Genomic DNA, 17,082 nt, shown 5'->3' with positions numbered 1-17,082 from the left:
AAAACGTGAAAATAACTGACACCTGACCAGGTGCTTATGACCACTTTGATTATCCACAGCATCCATGACATTACATAATGAAACTTATCTTTCAGATTCCTATCCGCTATTTCCTACAATTAATCATCTCCAGTAATGTAATCTAGATAAATAACAGTTACTTTTCCTGAAGTAATCACTCAAGCTCCCACTAGTGCCAAGAGAAAGAAAGAAATGTACCTCCGTACCATCCTCACAGCTGATTTTTTTAAGCTCAGCATAGCACTTCAGATATGCATTCATGCCCCTTCTCTCAGTATCTATTGAAAGCACAGTATTTAAGTCAACTGCTGTAACAGAATGATTCCAGCAACTGGATTGCAAGAATAGGAGAACAGCTGAGGACATGGCAAACCAAAATCAGTATTCTAATGAAATTAACGTTTTGAAAGAATGTTATGGTCCCCCATAGAGTACTGAGTTAAGTGTGCATGTGTGAAGGTAGAAACACTGAGAAAATAACGTTCTAGCTTTAGTAGAACAAGAGCAGGGAAGTTCATTTTTCCCCAAGTCAGTGACTGTGCAGCATCAAATGCTTAAACTCACCTGAATCTCTTTGTTTTGTTTTTACTCTCCAGGCCTTGTAATGGGATTAATTATACGATATGCAACAAAAACATCAGATGTTGAAAATGGAACTGTTTATGAATGTGAAAAGCTGAAATCTGGGCCATCCAGTCTACTTATTAATATAACTAATCAGGTCTATGAATACCAATACAAAAGAGAGATCAACCATCACAATGTCAATGGTCACCAGGGCAATGCAATGCTTCAAAAGGTAAAAATGATTTTATTTTTTTTCTGAATTGTGTGAGATATTTCTTTCATTTATTTTATTTAGAGTCCTTTGCAATGTTGTGGACTTTTCTATTTTCTAGTATGTAACACTTAAAATATTCTAATTATTTAGTGTGTTGTTTCTCCACCTTTGCAATATTTGCTTCTCTTGATAGTCTGTTCAAAGAAAGGGCAGCAACTTAAGGAATTTATGAGTGCAGAGAGACTTTCCAAAATCCCTCTAAAACTTTAAATTCAAAGACATTGCATACTCACATGCAGGTTCTAAGCCCTTACAAATGTCTTTTACAATATTTCAATATATTATTTTGATTTTAACAAGCATCATTATTTACCTACCACAGTAATACATATTTTTGTATATAGTAGCAGTTATAATTATACAAAGCTTTTAATTTACGCTTAGAATGCAGACTGGGTATCTCCGCAGAATTTGGATTTAACCATCTGCTCAAAGTCCTTGCCTCGTGTCCTGCCTGTAGTTGCTGCTAACTTCCTAACAGTGTAAGAGAGAACTAGACTAGACACTGAAAACTGAGACCTGTGGTGGGTGGAGACAGGAAAGTCTTGTGGCAGTCATGCTAACCAGATTTTGCTGAGTCTTCATCCTTTTTCCTGCTAGTTGCAAGAGGTTTGTCTTAGTTCAAGTGTTTAGTTCCCAAGTCTCCTGTACTTCTCTATTACATTTGAATGTTTACGTCAAACTTGGTATACTGAAGCTGGCTCATGTTATGGGAAGGGAGGAGGACTAAAACAGATGTTCCTGTTGCTCTTACAGGGGATTGCCCATTCCTGTTTCCATAGTCCCAATTTGCAGAAAGATTCTTAAAAATCTCCGCTACGAATTGTGGGTTTCTCTAAATCACAGGAGAGGTCTGAGCCTGCTAACATTTTCACTGTAAGAGGGCAAGTGCCTTATTAAAAAGAAAATAAGTAAAAAAAAGGAAAGAGGGAGACATTTGACAGCATTTAGGAGACAAAAGCAACGCCTGGCAGCCTTCCTGCCTGGCAAAAGCACTGATATACAAAACAGAAAACATGATCGCACCATGCTCTGATTTTTGTTCAACTGCAATTCCCTTTTGACTTCAGTATATGAGTTTATTACATGCATTTATCAGAAATAACAGGCTACCCTGTGACTTACAAAGATATATCCTTCAAATCATTTTGAATGTAAAACATTCATTCAAGATTTCTGATGCCTATGTAAGAAATATTTTAACTTTTGCTGAATTAGTTCCAAGGTCAACATTTGAGTTTGCAAGTGAATTCGCTTTCTATCACGTGTTCCATGAAGTTAGCAGCACATTATGTGCTAGCAGCTTTTTTGTCAATTTGATATTTTTAAGTAAGCAGAATGGAAAAAAAGGCTGAGCTCTCACTTCCTGTTTATCAAATGACGCTATCTGCTAGCAAGAAGACAGAAGTCATTTTCTGGCAGCTCTCACTCTTCCAAATCTAAATAATTGATCTAGTACGTGTAGCCTTAAAATACCACTTTATCTGAACAAAGGAGCTGCAAGCCATTGCTCTAATTGTGTTCTGTCTCTTGTAAAGGTACTGAAGTAGCACAGCTGCTGACAGAACAGTAAGCAGTACATAGGCTTATTAAAAATATTTTCCTCTCCAGCTTTAAAAAGCACTCTGTCTATTGAAAGTTACTTGAAGTGTGGTGACTAAAAGTTGTTCTTGGTCACTGTGTCTGAAATCGAAGGCAAACTTGGACAGTGTACTGACAGCTGCACTGCTGTTTCTAGCTGTGGTAGAAAAAACAACTAGTGTTTCATGTATATGGAATAGTATTAGGTGAGGAATGCACTTCGTGTGAACTCTGGATGATTTTACAGTTTCATGACACTTCAGTATTTGAACAATGGCATTCAGAAAATAAAGCATGAGATAGGGTGGCTGAAGAGTTCTCTGTTTTCTACGGTGTTTTGGTCTTTTTCTACCACTCTTAGGCAGTCTCCATTCACTTACGGGTAAAGTTGGTTAGCCTGGGCTTTACACTAATTGCCCTTTTTATGCTAAGCACTGATCCCACACTAGATCAGAAAAGCACAGGAAGACGGCTCTCTGAAGGTGAAGCCAGGTTGTTTTCTTTTAGTTTCTTGCTGAAGGACAATCCCAGAGCTTGCTACCAACTGGCAGAAATCAGTTTTCTCTATATGCAAGTAGGAAAGCACCAGGAAAAAGTGAAAAAGTTTTAAGTATTTCTTCTGTAGAGAATAAAATGAGGCTGAACATACTCTAGGCCAAAATCCTTACAAACACAATTTATTACAAAAAAAGATTATTTGCCCTGCATTCATACTCTATGATATTCAGTTTAAATATTTCACCTTGTAGCTTTTGATAGATGGTGCAGATTTCCCACCTAACTGAAAGAGGAAATAATGAATTAGCTCTGTGGCTCTCATGTATTGATTTGGTTTCTCTGAAATTAAAGAATTTAATGTATTTTACATTGGCTGAAATTTAGGCCTTGAGAATTTTCCAAAGAAAAAATAGCTACAGTGAAATGGGGAGAAAGTTACTTTGGCTACTGATCTGCAAACGGACGATGTTCATACTGTACAAGTAACAATCATGAATTAGCTTCTCAGGTAACGTTCATCTGACAGACTGTACAAACATGAGTTTTCTCTGAAGTTTTTCAGACTTTTGCCTGTCTTGTGAAGCATTCTTACTTTCTTAAGTATCAAAAGTAAATTTTACAATATTCTTTTTATCAGTTAAAGATTTTTGTTAATGACACAAGACAAAATAAGCGGAGTCAACTCAGAAAATGGCCATTGATATCTGACATCAAACCTGTTGTCAAGGTATTGTAAACAAATTGGACCTCAGTCTATTTTCAACACAGAAGCAAACAGTGTTAATAAGGAAAAAAACAAATACAGCCTGCTGTGAAACTCACTTAAGGCAGAGATTTTTATGCATATTTTTAATGTGTTCACTGAAATTTAGTAATTAATCTGTATACAATATTTGGCTAAGGGATTCTATCAGTGTTCATGTTTTTTTTCAAATGGTGACATGGAGACACAGTTTAGTGGTTTCAAGAGCTAAGGAGCTTTTTTTCTGAGCTTTTTATTTAATTGGTCACAGAAAAATACATTGACCCAGTGTTCTCCTGACAATCTTTACTATAGCTCTAAGTAAAATTTATTACAGTATTCACAAAAATCCAGCTGCTTGCAAATGTCTGTAAAGTTTCCAATGATTGAATGATCTGAAGTAGACAGGCATTCTAATTTATGAGTGCATCTGATTCAATAAATCTCTGTGTGAGGTGATGAGGCTTTAGAGTCTGCATAAATTACTTAGCAAGTTCCACAATTAGTTCAAGCACACCAAATTACAAAACTAAAGCCTTGGAATACAATTATTTAGAAATCATTTGGGGTCTTGTTTTGTAGGTAACTGCACATATTTGAAATGATACTGCCAGGGGAATTTAAGTAACTTTAGTAGAAAACAGTTTCCTCACTCCGGATTTTGATGGCCATTATTTTGTATATGGTTTTAGAGGGCCTGCAAAATCACCAACTTAGTACCATCTTTGTAATGCTATTTCACTTCTCATTAAAGTAAGATTTATGTAACAGCTTAAAAGAGTGGGAAATCCCCTCCTTATTTCTATCATACAGAGGTACAATATCCCAGGGAAACAAAAGCTACAGAAATTTGCAGAAACACTTTGTGTTTGGATGCTGATCCCACATGTTTTGATGAGGACAATTCTGCTTATTCACATACAAAATACTGAGATGATCTGGAGCGTGAGTCATTCTTACTCATCTAGGTTTAAATCTTCTGTAATGTTGTACTTTGGCATATAGCAACATTAGTACTGCCTTCACTTTCAATTCACAAATGCTTTTCTTATAAAATTGACAGAATATCTGAAAGCAGATAACAGCATTTTAAATTGAAGTCATCCATTCCTAAAAGCTTGTAATAGAGCTCAGTGTACAGCCTGGCTATGTACCCAAAAGAGAAGATTGCTGAACTTTCAACCCTGTTCTCTGCACAAAGTTTCTCAGCCTCTTGGCTACGGTAGAATTGGTCTAGGAAGCTCAGGAAACTGGGCCTCTTCAGAAGGTTACTGGTGTCTCCCAGCTGCTTTTCTTGGTATTTTCTCTCTCTATTTCACGTCCCAAGGTGAATTGAGGTTGCAAAAGATATGATCAGAAGAGCTCAATGATAACTGGTCAGCATTACAAACAGTACTTCTGAACTATTCCTGCAGTGAATTTCCCATACAGCAGTTTCAGCTTTACACTGAGGAGGCAGTACAATAAATTCTTACTTCTTACAAAACAAAGGAGACGGAGGTTGTCTGGTGTCTCACACATAATGAGGTTCCAGATGCATCTCAGGCAGGCTGCACTCAGAGAGGACCTGGTTATCACTACACAGAATATAAGTGTAACAAGCTCTGTAATGGAGTATGAAGTGTTGTCTGCTGCTGTGCCAGGCAGTGGGATGGAGCAAGAATCACAAAGAGTGATCACAAAGAAATGACAGCCAGTAGTTCATCAAGCAACTTTATCTAGCTCTGTTTGGAACTATATGGACATGTTTTGAAAGAACCGTTAGTTTGGTTTGGCTAGTGCAGATCTTTTCTGTTGCCACTGCTGAGTAAGTGGGGAACTGACATAGGACAGTGCACAAAGCCCTCATCTGAACCAGGAATTAAGCATGGGACTGTCCAGTTGGTTAGTGCAGTAGTGTAATGACAGTATCACAGGTAACACTACTTGTATATTTAAAATATTCATAACCAATTTCCTTCTTTAAACATTCAAATAGTATTTTACGTACATGACCAATAAGGAATTACACGTTAATATGTAAAACAGAACTCAGAATAACGTTCTGTCTCCTTACCCTCTCTTTTGTCCTTTCTGGCAGATGACATTTGATCCTTCCATCTTCTTCAATATTTTGCTGCCACCTATTATATTTCATGCTGGATATAGTTTAAAGAAGGTAAGTGCCTCTGTCTTAAATTACAGAAATGGCTTAGTGTGATTGCTACTTTCTAGATCCAACAGACCAGTAATAGAGAAAAAAAGTCAGTTAACAAATATACTGCACGGTAAAAACTTGACAGGAATGGTAGAAAATGCAATCTGCTCCCTGTCACAGTGCAAAGATTTGATTGTGCAGTTTGTAACACGTGGACATTGCTATTTTCAGAAGAGGCCACTTTGAATCTGGTAACACTACAAGTAGGCAGCAGCCTATGTATTTTTTATACACTGCATGATCAAAACTTAGCTTACTCAATGGATAAGGTCATGATAGTTTATATCAGACACTTTTATTGTGAACCTGAAGCATTTAGCCAGATGCATAAAAGAGAGAATTGAAAAGGCACTCCAAGAGACAAAAAAAAAATAGAATCAAATCATATTTTCCAAAACAACTTCTATAGCCTATACTGTTTCATTTTATATCTATGGGCTGTAGCAAGAAAAAGAATGGATGGAATGGCACTTCTAGATGCAACTTGGTTTTAATGTTCTGTTACTGACTGTATTACAAAGGACTTTTTTTTTTTTCCCCAAACTTTCCTCCCCAGAGACATTTCTTTCGTAACTTGGGATCAATTTTAACCTATGCATTTTTGGGAACTGCCATCTCCTGCATTGTCATAGGGTAAGTGAATGCTTTCTACTATACTGCTGAAGTTTTAATTAGTGCTCTACTTGGTTTTGTTTGTTTTGTTTTTTTATTAATTAAAAACTAAACTGTGAAAATAATTGCTCACCCTCAATGATCAATAGAAATCACAATGTGTGTAATAGATAAAGTAATTTTATGTCAGGGAATGCAGAGGAGGCAAGATTGCTGGCTGGTAAGAAATGTCTAAGGCAGTCGGGAAGTTGCATCCTGCACTTCTAGTCTGTGATTGATGGAAGCATGGCCTATTTTCTACAACCTTGTTACCTTAACCACCTCTCCTGGGAAAAGGAACCATTCTCTCATTTGAAATGTCATCCTTCTGACCAGAATTCATTCCATAGGAGAACAAGTCTCTAACAAAAAACGAAGGACTTCAAAGCTCACAAGGGGATGGACAGAAACATACTGTATAGTGTAAAATTACTGGAATCGTCTCCAAGGCCAAGTGAAGCCTATTGGATATGACTAAATAGTTTCTGCAGAAAAAGAGGAAGACAGAAGAACACAGGGACAAAAAAATCCTGTTTCATTTCCAAACTTCTTAAGTAAAATGTTTCTAATTTTGTTGTGAAATTTGGCTGATTTACTAGTCACTGTGGAGAGACATTTCACGCTAAAATACTTGGCTAGCATTTACAGTCCACAATTTTTTTTTCTCCTTTATATTTTTCAGATCTTTCTTAAAAAAACTGAATCTGAAATGATTTTGAAAACCAAACTCACACATTCATCTATATATAAACATACGAGAGAGATGGAAAGAGGTATCAGGAATTAACAAATACCACTCCAAATATTTTTGAGGACAAAAAAAAGACATGAGATCAGCTTTTCCATTGTAACTTTTTGAAGTGGACACTTCATATTCAGACACTTGTGGTACCAAGATTCAATTGTCATCTGAAAAGGTTTCTTCCTCACATTTGACTGCACACTTTCAATAGCCCCTCTTCGCCTCCTGAGGGAAAAATGGATGGATGGAATGAATAAATTGTTCCTAAAAGCAGCAGTAGCAAGAAATGCTAAACTTTATATTGTTTAAATTGACACAGTGCATCTTGACTTAAGTATCTAAGAATTTTGTTCTTTCATAAGCATAGCAGTCCAAACTGCTCCCAGTAGTGAATGTATTTTAAAGATTTCAGGACAGAATCCTCCCACTGGCATTCTGTTTAAATATTCTATTTACAATTAATCATTTTCAATAGAAAATAGTTTTTCAAAACAAACAAACAAGAAGTCTGACTCCTCATTGGGAATATTCATTTTTTCCTGTAAACTTACAACTTTTTTTCTCAACAATAAATAGCTTCCTCTGGTTTCATAATATTATGAGACAGAACTGTGGATATTGATAAATTGACACATTGACTTATTCTCAGTGCACACAGGTTCTATTTCTCATTAAGCATTTGGAACACACACCTGAAAAGTTCAGCACCTTTCCTGTGCATTGCACAACTGGGGATTTGACTTCTCCTTGTGCTTAGCATTTCCAGAGATGTCTGGGTATTTTGGCAAATGTATGGACATGTAATTAGGTTATGGGCATGTTCTTTGTTGCTTTCTGACTGAAGCTTTCTGGAATATACTAATGGAGTCGGCTGATGTGAAACAGTATTGAGCTTAGAATCTGATTACTTTTGCTCATATGGGGGCTGTGTAAAGACTTTGCAGCTTGGAAACTGTTCTGTGCTTCAGCAGAGCAAAGCCAAAGTATCACACAGCACGGTACAGCAGGCTGAAACCAAAAAAATGTTTGGCTTGTATCTACTGCACTGTGCTGTGAGACTCTTCCGGATTTTAGAAACTGTTTCTGCAAGGAAAAATGGGGCCATGTTAAGGGTAACAGAAAATCTCTCTCTGTTACAGAGCGCTCCATAAAGTAAGCAAATACTTTTAAAGAGATTATCTGCAGCTACACCACCTAAACTCTTACCTTCCCAGTGGATCATTTCTGTATTAGTTTCAGAATTACAAGCAGTATTTTTTCCTAATTTAAAGATTGTTTACCACACATTCCTACCAAGTAATACAGGTGTAGTTTTCCAAATGCTTAAGCTCCTCACAGGAAAGAATAAAGGCTTTAGTTGGAGTACAAACAAAAAATGGTGAGGCAGCATTAAAGTATCCTGGTGCTGTACAGATTGACTGAGAGAGAAGGAAAGTTAAATGTAGGCAGTTCGCCCTCTCCATTGATAAAATAATCTGAATATATTTCAGATGCCTGTCTTTAATAATTTCCATTTATGTTTTGAAGCTAGATATTCAGCCTATGGCTAGAAATAATGAAAAAGCTAATAACCAGACATTAATTTGGATGAGGTAATTTATTTATATATTTATGAAAATATAGCACTTGTGTTGGTAATGTTTTTGTGCACATTTGCTTTGTTTTATTTTAGAGGTTTTTTTAGTGCTTTCATGCCCCATCTGGAGTTAATGCAGGTATTTTCTTTCAGTCATGAGGCAGTACTGTACCATATCTCAATGACCTCAGGAAACTGAACGTTTTTTAGATTAAAACAAACTGTGCCTCTCCAGAGTTCTCCAGAGAAGGCAAAGTAACACCAAGGCCCAGCAGAAAAAGAACTATTGTGCTTACTTGAGTGTGTAGCTCAGTGCCCCAACGTGGTAGCTTTGATTCTTTGATCAGTGTGCATCTAAAATAATTCTGCATGTGGGGTTGCAAGCTGTAACTCACATTTGCAGCTGCACGTAGTTCCCGCTCATCACTCTTGGTTAAAGATGTTAAACAAATCCCAAACAGGTTATTAAAGTATTGGTTTAGAGTAGTTTGAAAAAATATACACTCATTACGATGTCTTGAGCTTGGGAATTTTGCAAAGGGAATGAAAAAGGGAAGAGACTTTCTTTTAGATATAATTCCGAGTTCTAGCGTTTCTAAAGCTATAATATAATTAAAAACCACTCTCATTTGAATGACTTGCCAACTTGTGGACGAAAAGCTGAGTTAAACCAAGATACTGATATAAAATAGTCCTTTTCAGGCCACTAGCATCCACTCAGAGATGAATGCTTCCAAGAGTACTTTAATGCATTCAAAGTATGTGTTGCTGTAAGTTCAGTCTTAGTACTCGCAGCCATTTTGTGATAAGCATCTGATGTTGTCTACAGCAGCAGAGTTGATCACACAGAAAACACAGTTCTTCTCATAAACAGATGTGGTGAACAGCAGGGTGTAATTATTACTATCTCCCAGAATAACTACCTAGCATACTAAGGGTATAAAAAAGTTCATATTGAAGGGAAATGTATGTGGCTGGGGAAGCTAGAAAGAAAAATGTAAGTCATGCACTCTTTCAGAAAAAGAGCAAATGGCATTTGTTGCAAAATAGAGAAAAGACTTGAGTCTAGATTTTTCCTCAGAAGAAACACATCTAGGGGCGAGAACTTATTTGTTTCGTTGGCTTCTATCACTATTATTTAATAAAGTTTCTTCCCAGTTGCACTGGAAATTTTTTACTATAGAAATTAATACTTTTGCATAGATGTCCTAGAGTCTTCTTCCCTAATCTTCCAGATCATTAAAGAACTAACACCAAGCGTTGTGTTTAAATACCACCATTCCGTTTCTCTAGCTGTGGACCACCCATGCATCTCTTCAACCCAGCTTTTTGGCTCCAACAGCACTTGAGCTATGATTCAGAGACACATATCTAATTCAGCCTATACTATGCATTGCTACAAGCCATACGAAACTGCAGGGCTTTACTAAATTGTAGGACATGGCATACAGCAAGTACACTGCTTTTTTCTGAACCAACACGAGCAATGACATGACCTCTGTTATGCACACATTCAGTCAGTCTATTTCTGTCAGTCATTTTGTACTTTGATATTCTCTACCTTGTTTCCTCTACATTCATTTGCCTTCATCCCCCTCCTCCCATATCCAACAATTAGCTTCCCAGGCAGTATTTCTGTCTTCTCTCTTTCTTTAGAAATACAAAGACAACAATAATAAAATTTTACTGTACAGCAAAAGAAGGCAACAACAGTGCTTTCTAACAGGATGCAGGCACTATGGAACCATAGCAAGTAACAAAGAAAAAAGATAGCTCACCTCTTCTAATAACCAGTGACAGCTCAAGAGAAATGTAATCTCTACCCCCAGAAATACTGCTCCCTCAGCTGGTAACCCATAAGTGAGGGTGAGGAGGGGTGCAGCCAGGCATTTGTTTGCACCTGAGCCCCATGGATTAGCCACACATTCTCTCACCTGCTGCTTAACCATTGGCAATTCTTCTACACTTACTGAAGAAAAATGATTAGGATTGTTGTCCTTCCTGCTGCAGCAAGGACTTTATGCAGGTGGTTCTTGAAATGCTGATTAGTTTCTGCTCATAGGCAGCTCCATACCCTATGCAGAACAATCATTCCCTTCTTAAATATACTGACTTGGCCCCTGTTTGTTCTTTGCACCACCACCTCTTCCAACATAACAAGCCCCTTTGTGAAGCTTAGCAGGAGCCAAAATAGAAGTGTTACAGCACCACAATCTCTGTTCTGTTTTGGCCTCTCCCTTTCTGGGAGGATGAGTACCAATATCTGTTCTGTGGTATTTATGTACATCTCACATACTGCAAATTTAGAGCAAAATGACAGCACCAGTAAAAACAAACAAATAAAACAAAACAAACAAAACAAAAAACCCAAGCAACTAATATATCTCTATCTGTGCGAAGACAATGACTGATAGTGAAACTCTGCAGTAAGAATGTCAGGTCATATATGGATTAGACATGCTGACTGACCTAGAAGCTGCACATTGATACCTTTTTTGTAGTCTATGATATATGAGAAAATTGAACATTGGTTCAGATTGAAAATGCAGAACAAAGCATTTTTTGAAAATGCTTGCCCTATTTCTTCCTTTCAGCTGTCCTTACAAGCCACTTCATGTGTTTGATTTTGGAATAAGAAAGTGTGTGTTCATGCTATCTCTGTGGAACATAAGTATCATTAAATTAATTTCAGGAAAGCAGAAGAACTTATCTGATGTTGTTCTGTCCTCTTGCAAACCATATTATCTTGTTTATGCAGTTGCCCTCCATTGATCCTCAGGGTGTGGGTACAGCTGACTGCAGTTTCTCTCCCTTCAAGCAACATTCTGAGTGAAGCTGTTCTTCACCACTCTTTTTTATCACAGAATCACAGAATAATTTAGGGTGGAACTGACTTCTGGAGATCTCTGATCCAACCCAACCCCTTATAAGGGAAAACTTTAATGAAAAAGGAAAACTTGAGGGTTAGAACAAGATACTCTGAGCCTTCTCTGATCACATTTTAAATACCTCCCAGTATCCACCTCTGAGGAATGCCATTAGTAACCCAGTGCTATATGGATTTCAAACCAGTGTTCATTACTTTGTGAGCCCAGCAGATGAGTGGGTTTTCCACTCACCATGCTCTTCCACGACGAGTGACTTGATTCAGCCACTTTTCAGTTATCTTATTAATGCTATTTTATCTGGTGCATACAGAAGCCCACAGTTAGCTCTGTATCTTACTTATTATGTAGAATCCAGAAGGCATACCATTGTTACCTGTTACCAGAGTACTACGTAGCCTTTCTCACTGGAATATTGTGAAATACCTTTCAAGTACAGGTTGATTTCTATGAAGCAGAACACTTTGAGCTCTTTAGATGTGGAAAGCATTCGCTGACAGGTTAAGGGATGGGACTGAGTGGCAGAGCTGTGACACAACTTTGAAGGGCAGTGCCCTGCTCCAGCCATGTGATTGATGCACAGCTGTGGGTATCTGGAACGCCGTTCTCTGCCATCCCCACACAGGTGGCTCAGATCTACATGTGCAGTGGAAGAGAGAACAGCTGTGGTGAGGCTGGCATCAAAGTGCACCACCAGAGTCAGAGGGCTTACAAATGTAGCTGGGTTACTACAGGACCTAATTTCCTGTCCAAATCATAATCCCATTTTGGCACTTTTCCCAAACAGCCCTCTAATATAGCAAAAAGCATTTGTTTGATCGTGAGTCAGCCATTCAGTGCAAGAGCCTTACTCATGGCTTTAATAATACCCTGACTGATCCCATCTTGCTGTTGAACTTGGTCACGTGTGTAACAGACAGCACGTTCAGCTGAACCTTCTGCAGGCTCTTTCCCTATTAAAGATGCAACCCGACATCATTTACTTCCAGTTGACATCAAAGAAAAATTAAAAAAAAAAAAAAAAACAACGCACAACTGCTGTCAATATTACAGTGAGAGAAAATGAGAGAAACAGCAGATGGAAGTATTTCACGTTAGCATTCAGCAGTGCAGCGAGAGCAATGTCGCACAAGGCAAGCTTTCGCGTGCCGAGCTGCTGCAGGCGATCCTCGGCCGGCATGGCGCGCTGCGGGCAGCAGGGGGCGGCCGCGCTTCGCTCGCGCCCCGGGTCCGGGAGCCGAGCTGGAACCGCTGCTCCCCCGAGAGCAGAGCTTTAACGCAGAGCTCTGGCCGCCTTCCCTCCGCTTCTGCCGCTCGGTTCTGTGCGAAAGGAGTCGGTGGGGAAGCGGCACTCGTTAGCTCCCAGCCGGCGTCTCTCCGTGCACGGCAACTGCCCGGGCAGCCGAGAGAAGCAGGACTCAGCTGAACATCGAGGCTGGAGAGACGTCAAGCTCGTTTTGAGTTGACTTTCGGCTGTTTAAAAACAAAGGAAGGACAAAGACATTTCGCTCAGCCTCAGACAAGCAATCGAAGAAAAAGATTTTTCTTTGGAGCTCATCGCTACGCTAGAGGTGGGGGCAGCTGCCCACACTGTGGGCCCCATGTGCTGGGTGCAGGCTCAGGAAGAGCCATTAGCAGCTCCGTGTTCGTGCTGGGGCAGGTCAGCTGCCTCAGCCTGCATAGCCCAGCCTGCATAGGCTGGGCCACTCACTGCTGCCACAGCTTGGAGTGCTGCTTGTGAGGGAAGGCAAAGAATCATCAAATACATGTCAGCTTTACACGTTGCTTCAAACATCGATCCAAGGACTCCAAATAATACCGTAAATTAAACAACTCTGGTGAACAGTTTTTAGTAAACTGGGGAGTTTATTAGCTAAAATTACTGGCTATGATGGCTAATGTCAGAATGCTAACAATCAGCCTCGTTTTCAAATTACTTTGCTTAGTTTTCAAAGTATTTCAAAGTAGTTACCAGAATTGTGAAACAACAATCTGAGCACATCACCGACAAAACTACATTAGTTACAGTAACGCTTGTGGGCTTGGAAGTGACTCAGAAGCCTGAACTAGTTGTCTCCTTGCACTTCTAGTAAAAGAAATAGACTGCAAAACCTGATACAATTCCAACCATTCACTGGTAAATTGCAGCTTCATTAGTACTCTTGGCAAGATGCTGGGGGTTTTACATTACTGATCCTCTTGTTAGCCCTCAAGTGTGTGACTGAAGCACTCTTTCGGGAGCAGTTTGTGGAAGTGAATGTTGTAAATATATTTCCTTTATAGGCAAACAGCTGCTCCCTGTCTTTGGGGCTGTCAAACTGGCGCATTCACAAATGAACAACTCAGAAATAAATGGGAAGGAGAAGGTAGTAGTTAAGCCTGCCAAAAATTATCTGATCATAATTGTAAGCACGTTTTGTCATTTTTTTCTCAGTGTGTTGAGACGCAAAAAGTAACTTCTACATGCTTCCCAAAAACTTTATCAACTTGTATTTTCAGTAATGTGGATGGGGATTCTTATATAATATTTATGTATGGCATCCACACACACAACAAGGATGTTGTAAATAATTTTGGTTTTAATGAAAGAATAATCTATTAATGACATGTTGACCTGACACGTAATCCATAATCATAAATACATAAGACAACTGACAGTTGGTTACCTGAGATTTTATTCCTTCAAAATAGTCACGCTTGTTCCCTTGTGCAGGACAAACATTCCCACAAAACTTCTCAAGTGATGTCTCCCCTGGTTAAAGAGCCTTGGTGAGACCTCATCTGCTGAGGAGAAACAAACGCACACCATGAGGTTAGCTTCTCATGAGCGATAAACAAGGAGTCTCCAGCCATACCGTTCAAAACTTTTTCTCCTCTGTATTCTTCCTCTCATTAGTAGGTCCTGGCCCTGGGTGACTCCAGCTTTAAAAGAAATAATTATTCAAACTCTGCCTATATGTTTCTTTTCAACAGCAGCTTCTAGATACTAACCCCACTGTGCTCAAGGACAAAAACCCACGGTAACAGCTGGGACAGAGGACAGAAAGCAAAGTCACATTTTTCAGAGTTTTGCCACACCTTGTGCTATCGAGCCTGGTTTTGTTGACAAACCTCTTTATCTTTGGTATTTTAATTAATGTGCTACACCATGGGATATTTTTATTACTCAGAAACCTCATATTCTATTCAATTGTTGATGCTTGATGCTCCATTGTGAAGAGCTGGAAAGCGTGATCCAAATGTAAAATAAAAGCTGCACAATCCAAAAAAAAAAACAAACAAAAAAACAAAAAAAAAAAAAAACCCTATGTCATTTAATGAAGATCTTATTTGAGGATTTATTTTTTATCTTTTGCTGCTTTTTTTTTTTTGACATAGAAACACTGCCATGTTATTCAGCCAATATCCCTGCAGGAATGCTGTCTTTTTTTTCTGTAGCAGTGCTATATAAGCTGCTGTCTTAAGGGAAGTTTTAACAGTGTGGTGCCAGGGTGCCATGCAGATACATTTGTGCCTTCATACCTTCTTTTCTGCAGGGGTTTCTGCCTTTAAAGTGTGTCAGAGTTACTTTCCCCTCTTTTTCTTCCTTCTTTGATCTCTTCGATCATTATATTTTTATGACTTATTTTTAATTTTCTCTTCACAGACAATATAAAAAGCCTCATGTATGATTTTTAGTTGACAAAATTGCCTTTAGGATGCCCTTTCTCTTTCTTTAGCATTAGTTGTTGTCACTCAAACAGATGCTGGGGAGGCCAACGATTTTTCAAGTGTAGCAAGGAAGACTATAAAGGGTGCCTGGAGGCAGATTCTACCACTTAGAAGCATGTAGTCACACACCATGGTGTTAGCTTGCTTCGGGTGGGGAGTGGAGTGAAAGCTGAACATCAAAGTGCAGAGGAAATGTAAAATCCTTAGTGCCATGATTTCTCCTTTCATCTGTGTTTTTTCTTCTGCTAAGGTGTTGCAGACAGCTCAGCTTTCTATGCCACCAAATAGATTCAAATTTCAGTGAATATAAATGAAGCTTTTGGGTATGTATTTTTATCCTTTGGAAGTTCTAACACTCACTAAAATTACTTTGAGTTTGAAAACATTGTCAATCAGCAGAAGCAGGTACAAATGCTAGAACAAACAAGGCTATTCTTTATGCTGGAGTTGCAAGAGGGTGAGGAAGAGCAGGAAAAGTTGGGAAAAATCCATCCCATAGGGACTCCTTAGGCTGAGTCAAAGCCAGGTGTTGTATGATAGCAACAGTGGGCCAGAGGCTTCTATGCAGAACCCTGCCCATCCTTTTGAGGCTGAGTCCCATCCCAAATGCAGTCAGGTGAAAAGTTTCCAGAGAAGTGGCAAACAAAACGTACTGAAGTTATACTTACAACTCCTTTTCTGGGTTTGTACTGGGAGCTGGGAACATCCCAGAGCCAAGCACGTGTAAGGTTTTGTGAAGCAAAATGACGCTGCAAGACAAGTATACCCACTGTTTTATTTCCGTGCCCAGGAAACATCGTTTGCTTTGAACAGGGTTTTAACTGGACAAAATGACTACTGCTTGGTTAGGGTTTGGACAGCAGGGGGTGGCAAAGTGCAGTTCATATGCAGACTCTGGAAAGTGGCCAGAGCTGCTGATGCTGCCCTGGATGTGCCCTGATGAGGCTGCATGAGGCTGGGTGGTATTTAACATTCATTTCCAGTCTTGAGGCTTCTTCATCAGAGAGGATCAAGATTTATTCTCCAAACTCTTATCATCAGTACTTAACTTCAGACAGCTCTGCTGTGCTCTTCTGTCTTGTCTTTCATATTCTGCTTGGTTTTTACTGTATACTCATTTAATGGGAAAAAAACAAAACAAAACAAAACATTATCATCATTATTTCCACGTACAGCACAAATTTCTGTTAGCTTCAGTCGGTGTCTGACAAGTGAAAGTAGTTTTGTACAGTCTCTAACCCTTTCAGTGTTCCAAAACATAAACCAGTGGTTTTACTACAGAAGAAATCATCATGAGAAAGAAAAAAAGAGGGCAGAAAACACTGAAGTGTCATTAAAAATAAAAATAAATAAAATAACAACAACAAAACCAATACTTAAGTAAGCATAGAAAGGACTGTAGGATGCAGAGATCTTAAGGGCACTTTATGAAGTTTTGTCTATAAATTCCAAAATTACTTGCTAACTTAATGAAGTGGAACTGTGCCACCAGGCAACCTAGAACAGCTTATGTTTCTTTATTTCTGAAGTACTTCCCACTTTTCTGAATAGTTTCAAAAAATCTGCCTGTCTGTAGAAGTCCAGAGGTCCTGTCTGCTTTAGGAAAGAGTTCTCCAGTATGATAGGAGCAGTATTTT

At 38.8% G+C, this 17,082-nt stretch overlaps 1 protein-coding gene across 1 annotated transcript in view; it reads left to right on the top strand.

Annotated features, from left to right (window-relative positions):
* SLC9A9 (solute carrier family 9 member A9) overlaps positions 1–17,082 on the top strand; it is a gene marked incomplete at both ends in the record, with an annotated part of 170,958 nt that overhangs the window by 5,278 nt on the left and 148,598 nt on the right. Inside the window, 3 exons of the mRNA XM_079539768.1 lie at positions 618–820; positions 5,764–5,841; positions 6,437–6,513. Coding sequence (XP_079395894.1) covers positions 618–820; positions 5,764–5,841; positions 6,437–6,513 — 358 coding nt within the window. The remainder of the gene's footprint in view (positions 1–617; positions 821–5,763; positions 5,842–6,436; positions 6,514–17,082) is intronic.

The sequence above is a fragment of the Tetrao urogallus genome (genome assembly GCF_951394365.1).
Source record: "Tetrao urogallus genome assembly, chromosome: 9".
Lineage (NCBI taxonomy): Eukaryota > Metazoa > Chordata > Aves > Galliformes > Phasianidae > Tetrao > Tetrao urogallus.
This window is presented reverse-complemented; position numbering and strand designations above follow the sequence as displayed.